The following is a 20,482-nucleotide window of genomic DNA, read 5'->3' as shown; positions in this document are numbered from 1 at the left end:
TTCATGGCTGTGTTCTTAGGCAAAATTGTGAGTGAGCCCACTCCCTTGGCTGAGAAGCAACCTCACACATGAATGGTCTCAGGATGCTTTACTGTTGGCATGACACAGGACTGATGGTAGCGCTCACCTTGTCTTCTCCGGACAAGCTTTTTTTCGGATGCCCCAAACAATCGGATAGGGGATTCATCAGAGAAAATGACTTTACCCCAGTCCTCAGCAGTCCAATCCCTGTACCTTTTGCAGAATATCAGTCTGTCCCTGATGTTTTTCCTGGAGAGAAGTGGCTTCTTTGCTGCCCTTCTTGACACCAGGCCATCCTCCAAAAGTCTTCGCCTCACTGTGTGTGCAGATGCACTCACACCTGCCTGCTGCCATTCCTGAGCAAGCTCTGTACTGGAGGTGCCCCGAACCCGCAGCTGAATCAACTTTAGGAGACGGTCCTGGCACTTGCTGGACTTTCTTGGGTGCCCTGAAGCCTTCTTCACAACAATTGAACCTCTCTCCTTGAAGTTCTTGATGATTCGATAAATGGTTGATTTAGGTGCAATCTTACTGGCAACAATATCCTTGCCTGTGAAGCCCTTTTTGTGCAAAGCAATGATGACGGCACGTTTCCTTGCAGGTAACCATGGTTGACAGAGGAAGAACAATGATTCCAAGCACCACCCTCCTTTTCAAGCTTCCAGTCTGTTATTCGAACTCAATCAGCATGACAGAGTGATCTCCAGCCTTGTCCTCGTCAACACTCACACCTGTGTTAACGAGAGAATCACTGACATGATGTCAGATGGTCCTTTTGTGTCAGGGCTGAAATGCAATGGAAATTATTTTTGGGGGATTCAGTTCATTTGCATGGCAAAGAGGGACTTTGCAATTAATTTCAATTCATCTGATCACTCTTCATAACATTCTGGTATATGCAAATTGCCATCATATAAACTGAGGCAGCAGACTTTGTGAAAATTAATATTTGTGTCATTCTCAAAACTTTTGGCCACGACTGTACAACGTAGGGAATAGGGTGCCATTTTGGGACACATTCTCTGTCACCAGCATTGACCTTTAGTACTGTCTTAGCTACACCAGCCCCCGGAGACATACATGTACATCACATTGACTCCAACTGTCTGTCGCCACTTAACAGTGTCTGTCTGGAGAAGAGGACTCTAGAGGGGAACACTGCTCTACATTACAGCGCCCAGCACCACAAAACAGAGTGCCTCAAACTGCTGCTCAAAGGAAAGGCTGTCCTCCACACAGGTACATGGTACACACCTACAATATATATATATACACACACACACACACACACACTATATATATACACCTACAGTATATACACACCTACAGTATATACACACCTACAGTATATATACACCTACAGTATATATACACCTACAATATATACACACCTACAGTATATATACACCTACAGTATATACACACCTACAGTATATACACACCTACAGTATATACACACCCTATACACACACACACCTACAGTATATATATACCTACAGTATATATATACACCTACAGTATATATATACACCTACAGTATATATATACACCTACAGTATATATACACCTACACACACCTACAGTATATATACACACCTACAGTATATATAAACCTACAGTATGTTCACACCTACAGTATATATGCGGTATGTACACACCTACAGTATATATGCAGTATGTACACACCTACAGTATATGTATATATGCAGTATGTACACACCTACAGTATATATACACCTACAGTATATATACACCTACAGTGTATATACACCTACAGTGTATATTCACCTACAGTGTATGTACACACCTACAGTATATACACACCTACAGTATATACACACCTACAGTATATACACACCTACAGTATATATACACCTACAGTATATGTACACACCTACAGTATTTATACAGTATGTACACACCTACAGTATATATACACCTACAGTATATATACACACCTACAGTATGTACACACCTACAGTATGTACACACCTACAGTATATATACACCTACAGTATATGTACACACCTACAGTATATGTACACACCTACAGTATTTATACAGTATGTACACACCTACAGTATATATACACCTACAGTATATATACACCTACAGTATATATATACACCTACAGTATGTACACACCTACAGTATATGTACACACCTACAGTATATGTACACACCGACAGTATATGTACACACCGACAGTATATGTACACACCTACAGTATATGTACACACCTACAGTATATATACACACCTACAGTATGTACACACCTACGGTATGTACACACCTACAGTATATATACACACCTACAGTATATATACATACCTACAGTATATATACACCTACAGTATGTGCCTTTAGTGCTTGTAAGCTGGGTTCAATAGGGATACCACAGTTAGAGACTTAACTGGTCTCTCTCTCTCGTCATCCAGTGAACTCATCCGGAGAGACAGCTCTGGACATCGCCAGGAGACTGCAGCACTCCCAGTGTGTGGAACTGGTAAGATATGACTGACTGGGTTTCGGTTTATTTGAACATCTTGGTACTTAAGCAGAAACGAGCACTAAATGCGATATCATACAATATAAAACACAACGAAGAAGATATGATTAGCCTAATTTATATGGACAGTTCATCATCGTCATAAACAACAAATTGGCGAAACACTAAATCAATAAATATGCGTATCAATGTCTTTACTGATAGTAATTTGCGTAGTTTGAGAGCTCTTGCCAAGAAAGGGACTGGTTGACCCTGACTTTACTCTCAGTACAAATACAGCCTTTATTTTCCTTCTGGCTCCCTGTTTTCCCCTGCTAAACCTGCTTTGACCCCGTTCAATTTCCTGTCTTCCTATCCTTTATGGAAGAATAGATAACATGCTCACTGTCTCTGATTATGGTTAGGTGCTGAATTGTCATAGTAAAGTCCATAATGAAAGTGTTAATTTCCTGTCCTTCTTGTTGTTTTACTGGAAAACCATATCCATTATTTCCCGTTAAAACAGTGATAAGTCAAGTAACCTAAGTTGTTGTTTCAATACTGTTTCGTGACAGACTGTTAAAGGGCAACTCCGCCACTTTTCAACCTCATATTCACCATCTCCAGCACCATACCAGTGTCAACATATGTGAAAACAGCGTGTTTCTATGATCTGTGGTAAAAAAAAAAGTTAAATAAAGTAAAATAAATAAATAAATGCTTCTGTGACATCACAGGGTAAGATTTAAAGTAAGAAAAACAGTGCTTTTCAAAACCTGCAGTGAGTTTCAGACAGAGGGGTATTTTCTTGTTTGAAAACATCGTTTTAAAAAACGTTTTAACTTTAGATGATGTCATCGGGTAGACCTTTTTAACTTTATATTTTTTTTCTACAAAACGTAGAAAAGCGCCGTTTTCACATAGGTAGACACTGGCATTGTGCTGGAGATAATGACAATGAGGTTGAAAAGTGGTGGAATTGCACTTTAACATAAATGTTAGCATAATTAAGTCACTGGCCAGCACATGTAAGATTTAGTTCTGGTTTCTAGCACTAATGTTTCAGTGGTTTTAACAGTTGTCCCAAGGCTTGAATATACTATTTTATTTTCTGGGTGATATTTGAGTATTTAAAGGTACTGATAGGAGCTGTGACTTGACTAGCTATGCTATGTTTGTAATCTGAGCAAAATATGGATTTGTAGCTGACCTGTGTGTGTAACTGACCTGTGTGTGTGTTTTTGTTTCTGTGTGTGTGTGTGTTTTTGTTTCTGTGTGCGTGTGTGTGTGTGTGTGTGTTTTTGTTTCTGTGTGCGTGTGTGTGTGTGTGTGTGTTTTTGTTTCTGTGTGCGTGTGTGTGTGTGTGTGTGTTTTTGTTTCTGTGTGTGTGTTGTTCCTGTGTGTGTGTTTTTGTTCCTGTGTGTGTGTTTTTGTTCCTGTGTGTGTGTTTTTGTGTTTGTGTTTGTTTGTTTGTTCCTGTGTGCGTGTTTTTGTTCGTGTGCGTGTGTGTGCGTGTGCGTGTGTGTGTGTGTGTGTGTGTGTTTGTTTTAGCTAGAGCTGGCCCAGAGTGGGAAGTTCAACAGTCAGATCCATGTGGAGTACATGTGGGAGACACAGAGCCAGGACCTGTACGACAGCGAAGATGACCTGGATGAGAGGGTACACACACACAGGAACAAACACACACACAGACACACCGAATACGACCTGGATGAAAGGGTACACACACTAACCACTGTACAACCAGCACACCAGTCCTCCAGGACCCCAACAGAACATTTATATTGTATCCCTGTACAAACTCACCTGATTCAATTCACCAACTAATCAAGCCCTCATTGAGTTGAACCAGGTGTCTGGGGTTACAAAAGAAATGTGTACTGTTGGGGTTACAAGTTGAACCAGGTGTACTGTTGGGGTTACAAGTTGAACCAGGTGTACTGTTGGGGTTACAAGTTGAACCAGGTGTACTGTTGGGGTTACAAGTTGAACCAGGTGTACTGTTGGGGTTACAAGTTGAACCAGGTGTACTGTTGGGGTTACAAGTTGAACCAGGTGTACTGTTGGGGTTACAAGTTGAACCAGGTGTACTGTTGGGGTTACAAGTTGAACCAGGTATACTGTTGGGGTTACATAAGAAATGTGTGCTGTACTGGTTACTGGAGGACTGGATTTGGGAAACACTGCACTGGAGTTTTATTCAGTGTTTACCTCGGTGCAACCACACTTTACCTCTGAGTCACTGTTCATATCCCTCACTATCACACGATTTAGACTTAGTCATGGGGAGGATGTTAGAAATGGGGGGGTGTAAGAATGGGGGTGTTTGAATGGGGATGAAAAATGAGGGGGGGGGGGTGGTAGAATGGGGGTGGGGGTGTTAGAATGGGAGAATGTTAGAATGGGGTGGGGTGTTAGAATGGGGGTGGGGGTGTTAGAATGGGGGTGGGGGTGTTAGAATGGGGGTGGGGGTGTTAGAATGGGGGTGGGGTGTTAGAATGGGGGGTGGGGGTGTTAGAATGGGGGTGGGGTGTTAGAATGGGGGGTGGGGGTGTTAGAATGGGGGATGGGGGTGTTAAAATGGGGGATGGGGGTGTAAGAATGGGGGATGGGGGTGTTAGGATGGGGATGTTAGAATGGGGGATGGGGGTGTTAGGATGGGGATGTAAGAATGGGGGATGGGGATGTTAGAATGGGGATGTTAGAATGGGGGATGGGGGTGTTAGGATGGGGATGTTAGAATGGGGGATGGGGATGTTAGAATGGGGGATGGGGATGTTAGAATGGGGATGTTAGAATGGGGGATGGGGGTGTTAGGATGGGGATGTTAGAATGGGGGATGGGGGTGTTAGGATGGGGATGTTAGAATGGGGGATGGGGATGTTAGAATGGGGGATGGGGTGTTAGAATGGGGGATGTTGGAATGAGGGCGATGTTATAATGGGGGATGGATGTAAGCTAGATTTACACTTATCCAATTATTTCAGAACACAAGGGCCTAGAGTGTAGGGGTTAGGGGTAGGGGTTGTTTTTGATGAAACACCGGTGCCATGTTTTGCATCATATACTGACCATCTCCCCCTTCCTCTCTACTCTTCAGGTGAACCCCTTACACAGGACCCTACGCTCCCCTCTGCCCTCCAAAGCCTCGCCATCTCGCTGGAGCTTCGCCAACGCCCCCGTGGCGTGTAAGACCTATGAAAACGTGGACTTCCTTTACCGTAACCCCCCCAATAGTGCTCCATCGGGCGTCCTCATGCTCCCGCCCCCTCTGCCCGCTAAAGCCATCATGAGAGGTGAACACACGCATTGACATGAACATTATAGCCCAGGTAGTCCCCCTCTGTTTCAGTCAGTTTTCTCCCGTTTGGTGCTTAAATGAACAAGACCCTGGAAGCGGTCTAGTATAGTTTATAGTGGGTGTTTGAGTCTCGTAGCTGAGAGAGCTGTCTCACCTCTTCATCCTGGTCCTGACACATCTTCAGTAAATACACACATCTGATCTGTTTCCATTAGATCTGCAAACACTGAAATAGGGGCTCGATCTCAAATTATTTTTCTGTGATTCCTCTCATTTCATTTCATCTCCTCTCCTCCCATCTCCTCCCGTCTCATCTCCTCTCCTTCCATCTCCTCCCGTCTCATCTCCTCTCCTTCCATCTCCTCTCCTCCCATCCCCTCCAATCTCCTCTCATCTCCTCTCATCTCCTCTCCTCTCTTCCCATCCCCTCATCTCCTCTCCTCCCATCTCCTCTCCTCTCTTCCCATCTCCTCTCCGCTCATCCCATCTCCTCTCCACTCATCCCATTTTCTTCTTAACTGTATTTGAGGACCTTCCCTCGCATTTTCCTCACCTTTTGAGGAGGCAAGGATGTGAGGAATCAAGGAAGGACAAATTGAGAAAGAGACTGTTTTGTATGGCTGTCTGTGTCTTTGTCTCTCACTCACTCACCTGATCCTGTCTCCCTCTCTCTGCACCCCCAGGTCGCTCGGACCCCCAGATCTCCTTGTCCACCCAGGAGGGGGTAAGCAACAGGTGCAGCTGCTCCAACCCAGCCCCCCAGTCCAGCCCCCCCTCCCCCATGCTGGAGGGTCAGGGGGGGCGACCAGCCAAATCACCCCACGGCCAGGGCATCCTGGTGAGGGGACAGAGACAGACCGCAGCCTGGGAGGGTCAGGCCAATACTGGGTCAGGGTCTTCAGACAGAGACAGCACCAAGTCTAACAGTAGTTCCAGCTCCCCTCAGAACCACATAGGACCTGTCAGGTAATCCTAAAATACTTTCAGAACTGACAGAGAAAGTAGGAGATCAGTGTGGTTTTGCAATGTTATGACGGATAGACTCTCTCTAGTCCTGCTAGTTCAAATGTTAGACTCCTTCCTGGTCTTCACAGTAAAATGTTTGTATTCATGATTTGATTTCCCGTACTGTTAGAAATGAATAGTCAAACATATACATATATATATTTAAATGGAACAACCCTAGAGTTAAGAGAGAGAATTCATCAGTTGTGAAGATGACTGCCTTTGGGCAGCAGTTTCCTGCCAGGTAAAATGACCTCACAGCGTCCGCTGTTGAAGCCTAACAATTCTCTACGAGCTGAGCACATAGCGCATTCCAACAGTAATGAACACCTACTTTGTCACTGTCCCCCCAAAAAACTCCTATTCAGCAAAATAATGTGCTTGATAATGAATTATATAAAAAAATCATTAATGTTACAAAACTTTGTAATTACATTACATGCATACTGGATTACATTACATGAAAAGGCATGGTAACACTTTATTTGGACAGTCTACAGACTATCAGTAACATTTCAACTAACTATCCACTAACCTTAACTCTTATCTTAACCGTAACATTTTACATTTACATTTTAGTCATTTAGCAGATGCTCTTATCCGGAGCGACTTGCAGTTGTGAGTGCATAAATTTTGTCCATCCTGGAAACATTAGCAAACAGTCTGGATTTTCCATCTGTAGATGCTATTAACAGACTATCTAAATCCAGTAGGACCCATGTAGGTACTGTATGTGTCCTATGTATCTGTGAGTAGGTACTTGTGTTTTACCAACCTGTCCTCTCCTCCTCCCCAGCTCAGAGAAAACAACATCGTACAGGCGGACCAGCAGCGGAGGACAAGGGAAGTGTTCTGCAGCCGTGACCTCAGCTGTGACCTCACCCAGCTGTGTGGCACTGGGCAGCCAGGAGGAGCTGTACTGCAGCGTGGTAACTACTGGACCCGCTCCCAGCGCCACACCTGCAGCCTCCTCCTCCTCTCCTATCACTGTGCGCCCTCGCAGAAACGCTATGGTAGGACACACAACATGACCTTACCACTAATACTGGAGCAGCATTTCAAACACTGCCAACTTCTGTGACAACAAAACCACTGGTATCTGAGTGAGAATGGCATCTATATATGGTAGGCTAGTTAGAGCATGGAATGAAATAAATAATGCTCCCATACGAGAAAACATTTACGTATTTAAAATATGTTTTTGGGATGCATTTTAAGACATATATAAAGAATGTATATATTTTTGTTGGGTACTCTGATACATTTTCTTCAGCTGCTACATGTAACCCATTTGGTTGGCATTATTATCCTGCAACATCACTATTCAATTTCAGTTTAAGGCACAATAACGCTGTTATATTTAAAAAATGTTTAATCTTTAACCTTTATTTAACCTTTATTTAAGAACAAATTCTTATTTACAATGACGGCTTACCCACCGGCCAAACCCGGACAACGCTGGGCCAATTGTGCGCCGCCCTATGGGACTCCCAATCACGGCCGGATGTGATACAGCCTGGATTCGAACCAGGGACTGTAGTGACGCCTCTTGCACTGAGATGCAGTGCCTTAGACCGCTGCGCAGCGAGTGGCGCACATTGAATAGTGATGTTGCAGGATAGTAATGCCCAACCAACTGACAATGGGTTACACGTACAGATCAGTTGTCTGTAATACAGTAGCGGGACACTAGTATGTACAAGAGCCTGACTGAGCAGCGTGTATATCCGCCAGGTGTCTCAGAGGAGACCTACCCAGAAGAGGGTCAAGGCGCTGGTGGACTGCAGAGCCGTCAGCTCGGACCAGCTGGCCTTCTTCAAGGATGAGGTCATCGTAGTCACAGCCACCGAGGACCCCCACTGGTGGGTGAGTAGAACTACACCTCTATTTTTTTTACCTCTGTAAATCCGTTGTTACTTTTAATAAGCACAGCTTTAAAACAGAAAGTTGAGCTATTTGCCTTTCTGTATTAAACCAACCATGTTTTAACCTATATATTATTACAAAAAAAGGCAACTGGAGGGTTTTCCTTCTGCGCAAACACAAAATCCATAGGCTTAGCCCTTTCATTAATGTCCCTCTATCTCAAATCTATTACCTCTGTATTTTCTATCTAGTCGGTCAGTGATCTTGATTGTTTCTGTACCTCCAGGTTGGCCACATCGAGGGCTATCCATCCAGAAGTGGGACATTCCCTGTGAACTATGTCCATAAACTGGGGACTGACTAGTCATACTCATGTGATAATCCTACACCAGACGCCCTATCCCCTACCTAGCCCCTACCCTAGCCCCTACCCTAGCCCCTACCCTTACTACGTCACTTACCTGGGACACAAAAAGGCTGGAATGGACTCTCTTGAACGCAACTCATTCAAAGACAACAACAAAAATGCTTGCTCGCTTTCCTGGTCATTTCTTGTCATAGGATATTCTGAACCACTTTGATGTGTTGTGATCTGACGACTAGAGACTCCCATAAACTGTAATTGTATATACAGACAGTGCACTTAAGGAAGTCTCCATAAAGAAAGAAGGGATAAAAGAGATCATATTACAGGAAGGAATGCCACCCTCACAACCCGACAGAAGAGAGCAAAAACACCTCCCTCCGCTTTTGACCTCTAATACCTGTATGCTTTACAACTGTTTTTACCACACCTTACCGCCCAGGGTATTAAAGGGATGTTTTTACCACACCTTACCGCCCAGGGTATTAAAGGGATGGTTTTACCACACCTTACTGCCCAGGGTATTAAAGGGATGTTTTTACCACACCTTACCGCCCATGGTATTAAAGGGATGTTTTTACCACACCTTACCGCCCAGGGTATTAAAGGGATGTTTTTACCACACCTTACTGCCCAGGGTATTAAAGGGATGTTTTTACCACACTTTGCTGCCCAGGGAAAATTATAAGAGCAACAGCTCTATCCACATAACTGCTGGAATACCTGTGATACAGACAGCAGTACTGGAGGAGCTAGAATGTATGTGCGTGCCTGCCTGCGCGTGTGTCTGAGATTATAACCATACCATTGGATTACCTGGCAATGACATACATACAACACTGGAGTCTGCAGGAGTGAGACCGTGTGCTGTGGGAGCCCTAGAAAAGAGGATGAATAGCCGGCATTGTCCACTGCCTTCCTGGAAACTAAGGAGACTTAAGAGATTCATGCCATGTCAGTCACGGTCGTCGGGACTCCGAGCCAGATGCAATGAATACCTGCTCAGTGACCGGTGGCGATTATGTCTGGGGCTGGAACGACCTGGAACTGAAAGCGCATTTGTGGCTGCCAGCCTGTCTCCTGGGGCTCCAGGGTTCTCTGGCTGCCGCTCTGAAATGGAACCCCAGTGTCTAAGCTGGTTTTGGGCCAGACTCCAGCTCTGACTGGGGGGGCCTGGCTGGAGCCTGGGTGATTTGGTTTTCTCCGTCTCCAGAGGAGTCTGTCTTCCTACAGTCGGCAGAGGAAAGGAAGAGACTGTCACCGCAGTGAAATACACAAAGCTGGGTTGTATTCAGTTGGCACCAAATGGACTGAAACAGGAAAAGACTACCTGAACTTGTCCAATAAGAAATGCCAATTTTTCGTTTTAGTTTGCCCTAATGAACATGACCCAAGCCTTAGTGCCTTTTTCCATACAGTTGCTCTCGGTTCTGGGTCTATACTCGGCCTCATACAAAAGATATGGACAGTTGGACACTTCCATATTGTAAAGAAAAGAGAAGGCTGTAGAGAATTGTAAATAGATATTATTACACCCATGAATTGTGATGGAAGGATTCCATATCGCTAACCATAAGCTAGTATTGAGACATTAGCTGTTTTCCTAGTCTCTTGAGCACCATAACTCTACAGTGTTATTACATTTTACTAGTGCATACTCACGTCTGACCACTCCCATTCATATTAATTCATATTTTTCATGTTCTGAATCTGCAGTAAAGTTACATTAATACATTGCATTTCGTGTTACTGCATTCTATTAATATTCTAGTAAGCCTAGAACTAAATTCTAGTGTTACTTAATACACCAGGATTCTGGCAGAATAGTGTCTCCTAATATGGTTTCAAAGTGCTTTAAATGCCACTAATAGCGAATGAGAGGAAGTGTAACTCAGTATTGGATCTCAGGCTGTTAAGCGTCTTATACAACTGGTTTGTCCACAAGTGAAGCTACGCCTCCAGTGGGTGTGGAGGGCTCTCTACAGCACGGCAGACAACAATAAAAAAACCTTTTAGAGGATAACTGTCAGTTGCTTTTCAGCCATGTAAGTGTTTTCATGCCTGTTTGCATTCCTGTACTTACTGTAGACAGGGGTTATTGAGGGTTTGTTTAGCTTTCTCTAGATCCAGTCACTGTTGCTAATACCTAGACAAGTAGGTAGAGAAGTGCATGATTGTCAGTGGAACCAGAACCAGACTGAAAAGTGAGGGCTGACCATTGAGTATATGTTGTGCTCTGTTCTACAAAGGTAAAACATGTTGGAAACGTTAATATCACCCAGTGTTGAAGAATGACTGAGTATCAGAACATTGTTATGTTCACATACTGTCATGTTAATGCTACTGGTGAACATCACTTCGGTTCTGTAGACTCTTATGTGTCAGTAGGGCAATATGGCATGGGTGCTGGACTAGCGGGGCCCCAAAGGGCCCAGTCAGTATGGACTAGCGGGGCCCCAAAGGGCCCAGTCAGTATGGACTAGAGGAGCCCCAAAGGGCCCAGTCAGTATGGACTAGAGGAGCCCCAAAGGGCCCAGTCAGTATGGACTAGAGGAGCCCAGTCAGTATGGACTAGAGGAGCCCAGTCAGTATGGACTAGAGGAGCCCAGTCAGTATGGACTAGAGGAGTCCAGTCAGTATGGACTAGAGGAGCCCAGTCAGTATGGACTAGAGGAGCCCAGTCAGTATGGACTAGAGGAGCCCAGTCAGTATGGACTAGAGGAGCCCAGTCAGTATGGACTAGAGGAGCCCAGTCAGTATGGACTAGAGGAGTCCAGTCAGTATGGACTAGAGGAGTCCAGTCAGTATGGACTAGAGGAGCCCAGTCAGTATGGACTAGAGGAGCCCAGTCAGTATGGACTAGAGGAGCCCAGTCAGTATGGACTAGAGGAGCCCAGTCAGTATGGACTAGAGGAGTCCAGTCAGTATGGACTAGAGGAGCCCAGTCAGTATGGACTAGAGGAGCCCAGTCACTATGGACTAGAGGAGCCCAGTCACTATGGACTAGAGGAGCCCAGTCAGTATGGACTAGAGGAGCCCAGTCAGTATGGACTAGAGGAGCCCAGTCAGTATGGACTAGAGGAGTCCAGTCAGTATGGACTAGAGGAGCCCAGTCAGTATGGACTAGAGGAGCCCAGTCAGTATGGACTAGAGGAGCCCAGTCAGTATGGACTAGAGGAGTCCAGTCAGTATGGACTAGAGGAGCCCAGTCAGTATGGACTAGAGGAGCCCAGTCAGTATGGACTAGAGGAGCCCAGTCAGTATGGACTAGCGGAGCCCCGAAGGGCCCAGTCAGAGGATCCCTTTCAATAATTGAGTGTGGAAGGAGCTATAACCCCCAGTTTCCTACTAATGACTACAATAAAAACGAACTGAGACATAGGAATGAGAGGTGTGCTGGAGCCCCCGCGCTCCTATACACTTTACGTTGGAGTGTGAGCTTGAATAGGGCTGTGTCCTACACTTAACTTGGACTGAAATAGGTTCTGGTACTCATTTTGGGTTCTGGTACTGTTTATATTAAGGAGCAGGAGCTCAAGCAGTAGAACATTTGAGATGCCTGTACTCAACTTCGATGACCTCCTGCCCAAGTCAAGCACAGGCTGCGTCCCAATACTCTTTTAATCGTTTTCTTCCTAGGGTGCTATCCGATCAGTGGATGTGAAGGAAGGATACTATATGATACTATTGGAACACAGCATAGGAGTTTATGGAGAGTAAAGTGAAGGCACTTACTGTTGTTCTTCCATGTCTTTATCATTTTTTAACCTTATATAGATAACTGCCTCTATGGTTGAGACTTTGTGTCACATGGTTTCTGTGCTGACAATGTAAGATAGAACATCAATATAATGGAGTATTTCTGTCATTTCGTTATTACCAAGTATTTGTAATATAGTACATGTGTTTTGCACTCTGTCCTTTCCATGTTACGAGATTATTAAATACTGTTTTAACATCTGTGTGGGTTTTTTACACTATATTCAATATTTGTGTTATGAAAAGTAACTTTCAGAATGGATTTAATTATTTACATGTTTTGATGCATTAAACTTTTGTTCTCATACATCATGCATGAGAGAGAACAATGTAAAATATTAATGGGATTTGGAGTCTAAAGAGATAAGCGATAAGAGAGTGTAGAACACATGCAATCCACCTCAGTCATTCTGATTAGATACTGGAACTAAAAAGATCAGAAATGTCATCATCTGATGCAGGCTCATATTGATGCACTACACCTGTTCGTCCAACTTCTCATCCCAAAATCATGGCCATTAATATGGAGTTGGTCACCCATTTGCTGTTATAACAGCCTCCACTCTTCTGGGAAAGCTTTCCACTCAATGTTGGAACATTGCTGTGGGGGACTTGCTTCTATTCAGCCACAAGAGCATTAGTGAGGTCGGGCACTGACGTTGGGCGATTAGGCCTGGCTCGCAGTCGGCGTTCCAATTCATGCCAAAGGTGTTCGATGGGGTTGAAGTCAGGGCTCTGTGCATGCCAGTCAAGTTCTTCCACAACAATCTTGACAAACTATTTCTGTATGGACCTCGCTTTGTGCACGGGGACATTGTCATTCTGAAACAGGAAAGGGCCTTCCAAAACTTGTAACAAAGTTGGAAGAACAGAATTGTCTATGATGTCTTTGTATGCTGTAGCATTAAGATTTCCCTTCCAGAACTAAGGGGCCTAGCCCAAACCATGAAAAACAACCCTAGACCATTATTCCTCCTCCACCAAACTTTACAGTTGGCAGGATGCATTCGGGAAAGTTCTCCTGGCATCCGCCAAACCCAGATTTGTCCGTCGGACTGCCAGATGGCAACCAGGAAGTAGAACATTCAATTGAATATAATTTTTGGAACATCCCTCAACCTACCTGAAACCAAATGCCACATGTCCTCCCAACCCTGCTTTACCTTCCAACCCCTCATCCAAATCCCCTAGGATTAACACAGTACAACCCACGTCACCTAGCACAGGGATTACCATTATACAGTAAGATCACTCTCAGGATCACAGCCTTTTACTGAATGCTCTTACTGTGTGTTTATGTACACACACGAAAGAGAGCAGGCGTATATGGGACAGTCTGGTCCTCAGAGTAGGCAGCAGTAGAGGGGTTTGGATCATCAGGTAGCTGGTTGGATCGTTATCCCGGGATAGAGTCAGCTGGCTGGTTGGATCGTCATCCCGGGCTAGCGTCAGCCAGGTGGCTGGTTGGATCGTTATCCCGGGCTAGCGTCAGCCAGGTGGCTGGTTGGATCGTTATCCTGGGCTAGCGTCAGCCAGGTGGCTGGTTGGATCGTTATCCCGGGATAGAGTCAGCTGGCTGGTTGGATCGTCATCCCGGGCTAGCGTCAGCCAGATGGCTGGTAGGATCGTCATCCCGGGCTAGCGTCAGCCAGGTGGCTGGTTGGATCGTCATCCCGGGCTAGCGTCAGCCAGGTGGCTGGTTGGATCGTCATCCCGGGCTAGCGTCAGCCAGGTGGCTGGTTGGATCGTTATCCCGGGCTAGCGTCAGCCAGGTGGCTGGTTGGATCGTCATCCCGGGCTAGCGTCAGCCAGGTGGCTGGTTGGATCGTTATCCCGGGCTAGCGTCAGCCAGATGGCTGGTTGGATCGTCATCCCGGGCTAGCGTCAGCCAGGTGGCTGGTTGGATCGTCATCCCGGGCTAGCGTCAGCCAGGTGGCTGGTTGGATCGTTATCCCGGGCTAGCGTCAGCCAGGTGGCTGGTTGGATCGTTATCCCGGGCTAGCGTCAGCCAGATGGCTGGTTGGATCATCATCCCGGGCTAGCGTCAGCCAGATGGCTGGTTGGATCGTCATCCCGGGCTAGCGTCAGCCAGGTGGCTGGTTGGATCGTCATCCCGGGCTAGCGTCAGCCAGGTGGCTGGTTGGATCGTTATCCCGGGATAGAGTCAGCTGGCTGGTTGGATCGTCATCCCGGGCTAGCGTCAGCCAGGTGGCTGGTTGGATCGTCATCCCGGGCTAGCGTCAGCCAGGTGGCTGGTTGGATCGATATCCCGGGCTAGCGTCAGCCAGGTGGCTGGTTGGATCGTCATCCCGGGCTAGCGTCAGCCAGGTGGCTGGTTGGATCGTTATCCCGGGCTAGCGTCAGCCAGGTGGCTGGTTGGATCGTCATCCCGGGCTAGCGTCAGCCAGGTGGCTGGTTGGATCGTTATCCCGGGCTAGCGTCAGCCAGATGGCTGGTTGGATCGTCATCCCGGGCTAGCGTCAGCCAGGTGGCTGGTTGGATCGTTATCCCGGGCTAGCGTCAGGTGGCTGGTTGGAACATTATCCCGGGCTAGCCGGCTAGCGTCATCCACCGGGCTAGCGTCATCCACCGGGCTAGCGTCAGCCAGGTGGATGTGTAAGTGACAGATATTACATCACTCTTTTCTCAGAGGTCAGAGGGTCAGGGTGGTGCTGAGGCTGCCAGGAAGTAGACCCGTATTTCTCAGAGGTCAGAGGGTCAGGGTGGTGCTGAGGCTGCCAGGAAGTAGACCCGTATTTCTCAGAGGACGGAGGGTCAGGGTGGTGCTGAGGCAGCCAGGAAGTAGACCAGTATTTATCAGAGGACAGAGGGTCAGGGTGGTGCTGAGGCAGCCAGGAAGTAGACCAGTATTTCTCAGAGGACGGAGGGTCAGGGTGGTGCTGAGGCAGCCAGGAAGTAGGCCCTTATTGTGCTGATCTAGGATCAGGTCCCTCCCTGTCCACGTAATCTTATTATGATCAAAAAGGCAAACCTAGATCAGCAATGTGTGGCTCTCGCTTTAACTGGTGAACCACACAGGACCCACAACAGCAACAGTCGTCAGCCACATGGCTTAGCCATGGAGAGGATGTACAGTGTTAAGAGATACAGTATATCATGTTAGCAGCTTAGCTGTCATGCTGTATGTAATACTCTACATTCATAAATGGTGTCCTATCACCAATTATCCTTACTATCATATAGCACATTAAACATTATGTAATATATATAGTACCAGTCAAAAGTTTGGACACACCTCATTCCAGGATTTTTCTTAATTTTTACTATTTTCTACATTGTAGAATAATAGTGAAGACATCAAAACTATGAAATAACACATGGAATCATGTAGTAACCAAAAAAGTTTAAACATCAAAATATATTTTATATTTTATATTCTAAGTAGCCACCCTTTGCCTTGACGACAGCTTTGCACACTCTTGACATTCTCTCAACCAGTCCATATTATGGCAAGAACAGCTCAAATAAGTAAAGAGAAACAACACTCCATAATTAGTTTAAGACATGAAGGTCAGTCAATGCAGAAAATTAAGAACTTTGAAAGTTTCTTCAAGTGCAGTTGCAAAAACCATCAAGCGCTATGATGAAACTGGCTCTCATGAGGACCGCCACAGAAAAGAAAGACCCAGAGTTACCTCTGCTGCAGAGGATAAGTTCATTAGAGTTACCATCCTCAGAAATTGCAGCCCAAATAAATGCTTCATAGAGTTCAAGTAACAGACATCTCAACATCAACTGTTCATAGGAGACTGCGTGAATCAGGCCTTCATGGTCAAATTGTTGCAAAGAAACCACTACTAAAAGACACCTGTAAGAAGAAGAGACTTGCTTGGGCCAAGAAACACAAACAATGGTCATTAGACCGGTGGAAATATGTCCTTTGTCTGATGAGTCAAAATTAGACATAGTAGTAGGTGAACGGATGATCTCCGCATGTGTGGTTCCTACCGTGAAGCATGGGGGAGGTGGTGTGATGGTGCTTTGGTGGTAACACTGTCTGTGATTTATTTACAATTCAAGGCACACTTAAATCAAATCAAAGTTTATTTGTCATGTTCGCTGAATACAACAGGTATCACCTTACAGTGAAATGCTTACTTACAGGCTCTATCCAATAGTGCAAAAAAGGTATTAGGTGAACAATAGGTAGGTAAAGAAATAAAACAGTAAAAAGACAGGCTATATACAGTAGCGAGGCTATAAAAGTAGCGAGGCTACATACAGACACCGGTTAGTCAGGCTGATTGAGGTAGTCTGTACATGTAGATATGGTTAAAGTGACTATGCATATATGATGAACAGAGAGTAACAGTAGCGTAAAAGAGGGATTGGCGGGTGGTGGGTGGGACACAATGCAGATAGCCCGGTTAGCCAATGTGCGGGAGCACTGGTTGGTCGGATGGCAGGCAGCTTAGCCCCAGTGATGTACTGGGCCGTACTCACTACCCTCTGTAGTGCCTTGCAGTCAGAGGCCGAGCAATTGCCGTACCAGGCAGTGATGCAACCAGTCAGGATGCTCTAGATGTTGCAGCTGTAAAACCTTTTGAGGATCAGAGAACCCATGCCAAATCTTTTTAGTTTCCTGAGGGGCAATAGGCGTTGTCGTGCCCTCTTCACGACTGTCTTGGTGTGTTTGGACCATTCTAGTTTGTTGTTGATGTGGACACCAAGGAACTTGAAGCTCTCAACCTGCTCCACTACAGCCCCGTCGATGAGAATGGGGGCGTGCTCGGTCCTCCTTTTCCTGTAGTCCACAATAATCTCCTTAGGCTTGGTTACATTGAGGGATAGGTTGTTATTCTGGCACCACCCGGCCAGGTCTCTGACTTCCTCCCTAAAGGCTGTCTCGTCGTTGTCGGTGATCAGGCCTACCACTGTTGTGTCGTCTGCAAACTTAATGATGGTGTTGGAGTCATGCCTGGCCATGCAGTCGTGGGTGAACAGGGAGTACAGGAGGGGACTGAGCACGCACCCCTGGGAAGCTCCAGTGTTGAGGATCAGCGTGGCAGATGTGTTGCTACCTACCCTCACCACGTGGGGCGGCCCGCCAGGAAGTCCAGGTTCCAGTTGTAGAGAGAGGTGTTTAGTCCCAGGATCCTTAGCTTAGTGATGAGCTTTAAGGGTACTATGGTGTTGAACGCTGACCTGTAGTCAATGAATAGCATTCTCACATGTGTTCCTTTTGTCCAGGTGGGAAAGGGCAGTGTGGAGTGCAATAGAGATTGCATCATTTGTGGATCTGTTTGGGCAGTATGCAATTTGGAGTGGGTCTAGGGTTTCTGGGATAATGGTGTTGATGTGAGCCATTACCAACCTTTTAAAGCACTTCATGGCTACGGACGTGAGTGCTACGGGGCGGTAGTCATTTAGGGAGGTTGCCTTTGTGTTCTTGGGCACAGGGACTATGGTGGTCTGCTTGCAACATGTTGGTATTACAGACTTAATCAGGGACATGTTGAAAATGTCAGTGAAGACACCTGCCAGTTGGTCAGCACATGCCTGGAGCAAACGTCCTTGTAATCCGTCTGGCCCCGCAGCCTTGTGTATGTTGACCTGTTTAAAGGTCTTACTCGTGTTGGCTACGGAGAGCGTGATCACACAGTCGTCCGGAACAGCTGATGCTCTCATGCATGCCTGTGTTGCTTGCCTCGAAGCGAGCATAGAAGTGATTTAGCTCGTCTAGTAGGCTCGTGTCACTGGGCAGCTCGCGACTGTGCTTCCCTTTGTAGTCTGTAATAGTTTGCAAGCCCTGCCACGTAAGACGAGCGTCGGAGCCGGTGTAGTATGATTCAATCTTAGCCCTGTATTGACGCTTTGCCTGTTTGATGGTTCGTCGCAGGGCATAGCAGGATTTCTTGTAAGCTTCCGGGTTAGAGTCCCGCACCTTGAAAGCGGCAGCTCTACCCATTAGCTCAGTGCGAATGTTGCCTGTAATCCATGGCTTCTGGTTGTGGTATGTACATACAGTCACTGTGGGGACAACGTCCTTGATGCACTTATTGATAAAGCCAGTGACTGATGTGGTGTACTCATCAATGCCATCGGAAGAATCCTTGAACATGTTCTAGTCTGTGATAGCAAAACAGTCCTGTAGTTTAGCATCTGCTTCATCTGACTACTTTTTTATAGACCGAGACAATGGTGCTTCCTGCTTTAATTTTTTCTTGTAAGCAGGAATCAGGAGGATAGAGTTGTGGTCGGATTTACCAAATGGATTTGTACGCGTCTCTGTGTGTGGAGTACAAGTGATCTAGAATTAACCAGCATGGCTACCACAGCATTCTGCAGTGATACGCCATCCCATCTGGTTTGCGCTTAGTGGGACTATAATTTGTTTTTCAACAGGATAATGACCCCATAACACCTCCAGGCTGTGTAAGGGCTATTTGACCAAGGAGGAGACTGATGGAGTGCTGCATCAGATGACCTGGACTCCACAATCACCTGACCTCAGCAACCCATTATTCTTACTTTATATACAGTATTTTGTATTTCTTCCTCAGTAGAGCTTTGAGAACTCTGTAATGAAAAGCTCTATACAAATTAAATGTATTATTTTATTACTATTATTCTTAAGCATCTTAATGGAGATGAATAATGATTTTATACTGAAATGTCATCAAATCATATTGCCAACGTGGACACTGCAGTCAGATAGCTCCCTTGTAGTCTCATAGCTTTGATATACCATGTGAATGACACAACGATATTACAGATAATGCTTTTTGATTCTCTTGACTGGAGATACACAACATCATGGAGAAACCAGGCATGGTACACTGGGACAAACATGACTAGAATTCTAAACTAACAGGTATTAGGCCTGAAGTGTTTCTCTATGAGCAAAATATGTTGAAAATGTGTTTCTGGTTGAATATGCATATTTTCAACCTCTTGTGCTCACTGGGCTGTCATTGGTGGGCAATGAGGGGCCAACACAGTGATGATGTCATTTCCTGTCAATGTTTATTATACAGTACATCCAGACCAATTGGAGAAGGTACGGCTCCCTCATCCAGATCATGACCAATACATACATTCTTCAGAGTGGACAGAACAGGCAAAGTGAGGTGCACCAAATAACCAAAGCCTTCACTTCAGGACAGATTACCAATCAGGACAAAATCCTGAACATCAGACATTCCAAGGAGAAGCCAATCTTTTGGATGCATGAGGGAAGATCTTGCATCCTATTGGTCAATGGGGTCTCTCGACACACATGGTACCGGTCACGTTCAGCACCGTCACATCTTATAACTCAAGTTTAATATGGGTATTAATATGATTATTATTATTTGACCATGCTGGTCATTTATGAACATTTGAACATCTTGGCCATGTGCTGTTATAATCTCCACCCGGCACAGCCAGAAGAGGACTAGCCACCCCTCATAGCCTGGTTCCTCTCTAGGTTTCTTCCTAGGTTTTGGCCTTTCTAGGGAGTTTTTCCTAGCCACCGTGTTTCTACACCTGCATTGCTTGCTGTTTGGGGTTTTAGGCTGGGTTTCTGTACAGCACTTTGAGATATCAGCTGATGTAAGAAGGGCTATATAAATACATTTGATTTGATTTGTTTTGATTGTAACAAGCTCAACTTAAAACCCAGGATGTTCTTCATTCAGAATGGAATACACGCGTCACATCTGGCATTTGTCTG

The 20,482-nt window shown here is 45.6% G+C and overlaps 1 protein-coding gene across 2 annotated transcripts in view; it reads left to right on the top strand.

The window, feature by feature from the left end:
* Positions 1 to 13,005, top strand: part of LOC106612547 (arf-GAP with SH3 domain, ANK repeat and PH domain-containing protein 3) — a 59,112-nt gene extending 46,107 nt beyond the window's left edge. Inside the window, exons 19-26 of one of the 2 annotated variants that reach the window (XM_045714254.2) lie at positions 1,145 to 1,260; positions 2,460 to 2,527; positions 4,061 to 4,168; positions 5,610 to 5,805; positions 6,494 to 6,776; positions 7,612 to 7,828; positions 8,550 to 8,677; positions 8,968 to 13,005. In XM_045714254.2, coding sequence (XP_045570210.1) covers positions 1,145 to 1,260; positions 2,460 to 2,527; positions 4,061 to 4,168; positions 5,610 to 5,805; positions 6,494 to 6,776; positions 7,612 to 7,828; positions 8,550 to 8,677; positions 8,968 to 9,016 — 1,165 coding nt within the window. In that variant the 3' untranslated portion in view covers positions 9,017 to 13,005. Of the gene's footprint in view, positions 1 to 1,144; positions 1,261 to 2,459; positions 2,528 to 4,060; positions 4,169 to 5,609; positions 5,806 to 6,493; positions 6,777 to 7,611; positions 7,829 to 8,549; positions 8,682 to 8,967 lie in introns of both variants that reach the window. The other variant, XM_045714253.2, reaches the window with a different exon arrangement.
* Positions 13,006 to 20,482: the final 7,477 nt, after the last annotated feature.

This window comes from Salmo salar, chromosome 01 (assembly GCF_965601325.2).
Source record: "Salmo salar chromosome 01, fSalSal1, whole genome shotgun sequence".
NCBI lineage: Eukaryota > Metazoa > Chordata > Actinopteri > Salmoniformes > Salmonidae > Salmo > Salmo salar.
Note: the sequence above shows the minus strand (reverse complement) of the source record. Positions and strands in the feature narration are given on the sequence as shown.